Raw genomic sequence first — 3,328 nt, forward strand, 5'->3', positions numbered from 1 at the left:
AGTTTTTGTTCTTTTCTCTTTCTCTCTCTCTCTCTATCTATATTTATATATTTTTTTTAAATAATGGTTTATGATAAGATGCATCTGAGAGATAAACCCCGTAATAAGGATTCCGGCTCCCTTCCGCCGCCGCCCCTCAGGTTCATCCTGGGCGTCGCGGGCGGGATGACCACCATCGCCGGCTACGCCTTCGTGGTGGAGCTGGCGGACGCCCACCTGCGCGGCACCATGGCCACCATCCCCACCATGGGCATCGTGCTGGGCGGCCTCTACACGGTGTCCCTCGGCTACGTGCTGGCGTGGCACGTCCTCGCCTTCGTGTGCATCCTGCCGCCGCTGCTGCTCCTCGTAGGCTCCTTCTTCCTGCCGGAGTCGCCGTCCTACCTGGTGGTCAAGGGGCGCCGCCAGCAGGCGCTCGTCATCCTGCGGAGGCTGCGCGGGGACTACGCCGACGTGGAGGCCGAGGTGGCGGACCTGGAGCGGCGGAACCGCGTGGGCGGCGGCGAGAGCGGCTGGCGGGGCCTGCTCAAGGCGGACGTGCTCAAGCGCATCGCCGTCGTCGTCACCCTGTTCGCCCTCATGCAGCTGTGCGGAAACTTCGTGTTCATGATCTACACGGCGCGCGTCCTGCAGGCGACGGGGGCGCCGCTGGACCCCGACGCCATCACGGCCATCGCGGGGGCGCTCAAGGTGGGCGGGACGCTCGCCGCCATCCTGCTCATGGACCGCGTCGGCCGCAGGAACTGCCTCATCGGCTCGCACGCCGTCAACGCCGCCTGCCTCCTCATCCTCGGCACCTACGTGCACCTGGCCGAGGGCGCCGAGCCGGGCGACGACTCCTTCGACAGGTGAGCGCTCCCCCGGGCCTCGAAAGCAACACAGACACAGACATTATCAGATATCTCGAAGCCTCTTGATCTACACTCGAATTCCATTCCATCTAAACCCGTATCCACCTACCGTTTCTCTACCTACACATATTTCTATACCTCACCTCACTATTCCGATACCACACCCTCCATACACTCCCTCCATTTCCTTACACCACTCAAGACACAACACAGCCCTAAATACCACACCCGACACCACACTACCCCAATACCTCCTCTAAAACCACTCAAGACACAGCAACACTGCCTCAAATACACAACAACACTGCCACACCCCCCATGCACTCCCTCCATCTCCTTACACCCACTCAAGACACAACACCACTGCCACAAATACCACACCCGACACCACACTAACCCCAACACCTCAAAAATTTCTTCCCACCGTCTTCCAGGCTTGAATGGGTCCCCACAGTGTGCGTGTGCGTCTCTCTCTTCTTCTGTGACATCGGCGTCCACCCGGTGCCTTATGTCCTGTCGTCGGAGTATTTCCCTACCAACCTCAGAGCTCAGGTAAGTCTTTGTTGTGGCTACGTTAGGCTATAAGGCTGTGTGGTGTGATTGGATTTGCTACATTATGAGCCTTGTTGTATTGTCTTTATTAGGTCTTTAGGTCTTTATTGTGTAGGTGGCTATGCTAGGCTATAAGGCTGTGTGGTATGGTTAGATATATTGTACTATGAGCCTTGCTGTATTGTCGGCTGTGATAGGGTATGATATTTTGTAGGTTATTTCCATTAAGTTGATGATGGTGGTGGCAGGAAAAACATATATAAAGGCATGCTAATAGTATAATCCTCTCTGACATTTACGTTTATATATATATATATATATATATATATATATATATATATATATATATATATATATATATATATATATATATATATTACCACGCATTGTCATACTAATCACTATATTTTTAGCTTAAACTTTTTTATTACCGTAAGTAGTCAATGTGATCAATCAGTTTACATTTTACTTTTCATTATTTATATTCAATTTACACCGCATACAGCCAATTCATGTCTAATTTGATTTTTATTGTAACTACCCAGATACATTTTGATCAATATCATGCCTATTGTATGTATTTTCCTTCATTTTACGCTTTATAAATTGATTTACATAATTCTGTTTCGTTTTTCCTTTTAATGTTTTGAGAAATCCTATTTGATATGTCACTGATCTTATTCATCCTTGTCATATATTTTTCTTCCTATATTGCCACCAAATAGTGTCTAATTAATCATTATCATTGTTGTAATTGTTATAGTTATTACCATTATCCTTTTTATCACCACCATCATCGCTATGTTTTTTTATTCCCTTTCCACTTCTCTCCACTACCACCATCATCATCACCATCACTATTACAATTTTTAAATCATTTTCCCCATTCTCTCCACTATCATCACCATCAATCACCACCATCATCACCCCTATCACCATTATCTAATCCATTTCCCTTTCTCTCCCCCCCCCCCATCCTCCTCCCCACCCCCACCCAGGCCTCCTCCATCTGCATCTCAGCTGGCACGGTTCTCACCTTCCTCGTCCTCCAGCTGTACAGTCCCATGATGGAGCTCCTGACGCAGGCTGGTCTTTACTGGTTCTATGGGGCGACGAGCGTGGTGGGGGTTGTCTTCTGCTTCGTGGCTGTGATCGAGACGAAGGGGAAGGCTGTGGGGTGAGAGGGGTTGAGGGGTGGGGTGAGTGGGGTGGGTTGGGGTGGTGGGTATGGGAGGGTTGGGAGGGGGAGGGGAGGGTGTTGGGGGTCTTCTGCTGCTTCGTGGCTGTGATCGAGACGAAGGGGAAGGCTGTGGGGTGAGAGGGGTTGGGGAGGAGTGGGATGGAGTGGGGGGTGGGGGTGGGGTTGGGGGAGGAGTGGGGTGGGGTTGGGGTTGGGAGGGTTGGGAGGGGGAGGGGAGGGTGGTGGGGGTTGTCTTCTGCTTCGTGGCTGTGATCGAGACGAAGGGGAAGGCTGTGGGGTGAGAGGGGTTGGGGGGTGAGTGGGATGGAGTGGGGGTAGGGGTTGGGGGTGGTTGGGGTGAGTGGGAGGGGGAGGGGAGGGTGGTGGGGGTCGTCTTCTGCTTCGTGGCTGTGATCGAGACGAAGGGGAAGGCTGTGGGGTGAGAGGGGTTGAGGGAGGGGTGGGATGGAGTGGGATGGAGTGGGGGTTGGGGAAGGGTGAGTGGGGTGGGGAGGGTTGGGAGGGGGCGACGAGCGTGGTGGGGGTCGTCTTCTCCTTCGTGGCTGTGATCGAGACGAAGGGGAAGGCTGTGGGGTGAGAGGGGTTGAGGGGTGTGATGGGGTGGGGGTTGGGGTTGGGGTGGATGGGGAGGGGGTGGGGTGGGAGGGGTGGGAGGGAGGGGTGAGTGGGGGGATGAGTGGGAGGGGTGAGGGTTGGGAGGGGTGAATGGGATGGGGTGGGGGTG

At 53.2% G+C, this 3,328-nt stretch overlaps 1 protein-coding gene across 1 annotated transcript in view; it reads left to right on the plus strand.

The window, feature by feature from the left end:
• The window catches only part of LOC113813521 (facilitated trehalose transporter Tret1), a gene marked incomplete at its 5' end in the record, with an annotated part of 5,360 nt that extends 2,761 nt beyond the window's left edge, over positions 1-2,599 (plus strand). Inside the window, 3 exon segments of the mRNA XM_070129224.1 lie at positions 141-848; positions 1,286-1,403; positions 2,402-2,599. Of these exon segments, the coding sequence (XP_069985325.1) occupies positions 141-848; positions 1,286-1,403; positions 2,402-2,584 (1,009 nt within the window).
• Positions 2,600-3,328: the final 729 nt, after the last annotated feature.

Source organism: Penaeus vannamei, chromosome 13, assembly GCF_042767895.1.
Source record: "Penaeus vannamei isolate JL-2024 chromosome 13, ASM4276789v1, whole genome shotgun sequence".
NCBI lineage: Eukaryota > Metazoa > Arthropoda > Malacostraca > Decapoda > Penaeidae > Penaeus > Penaeus vannamei.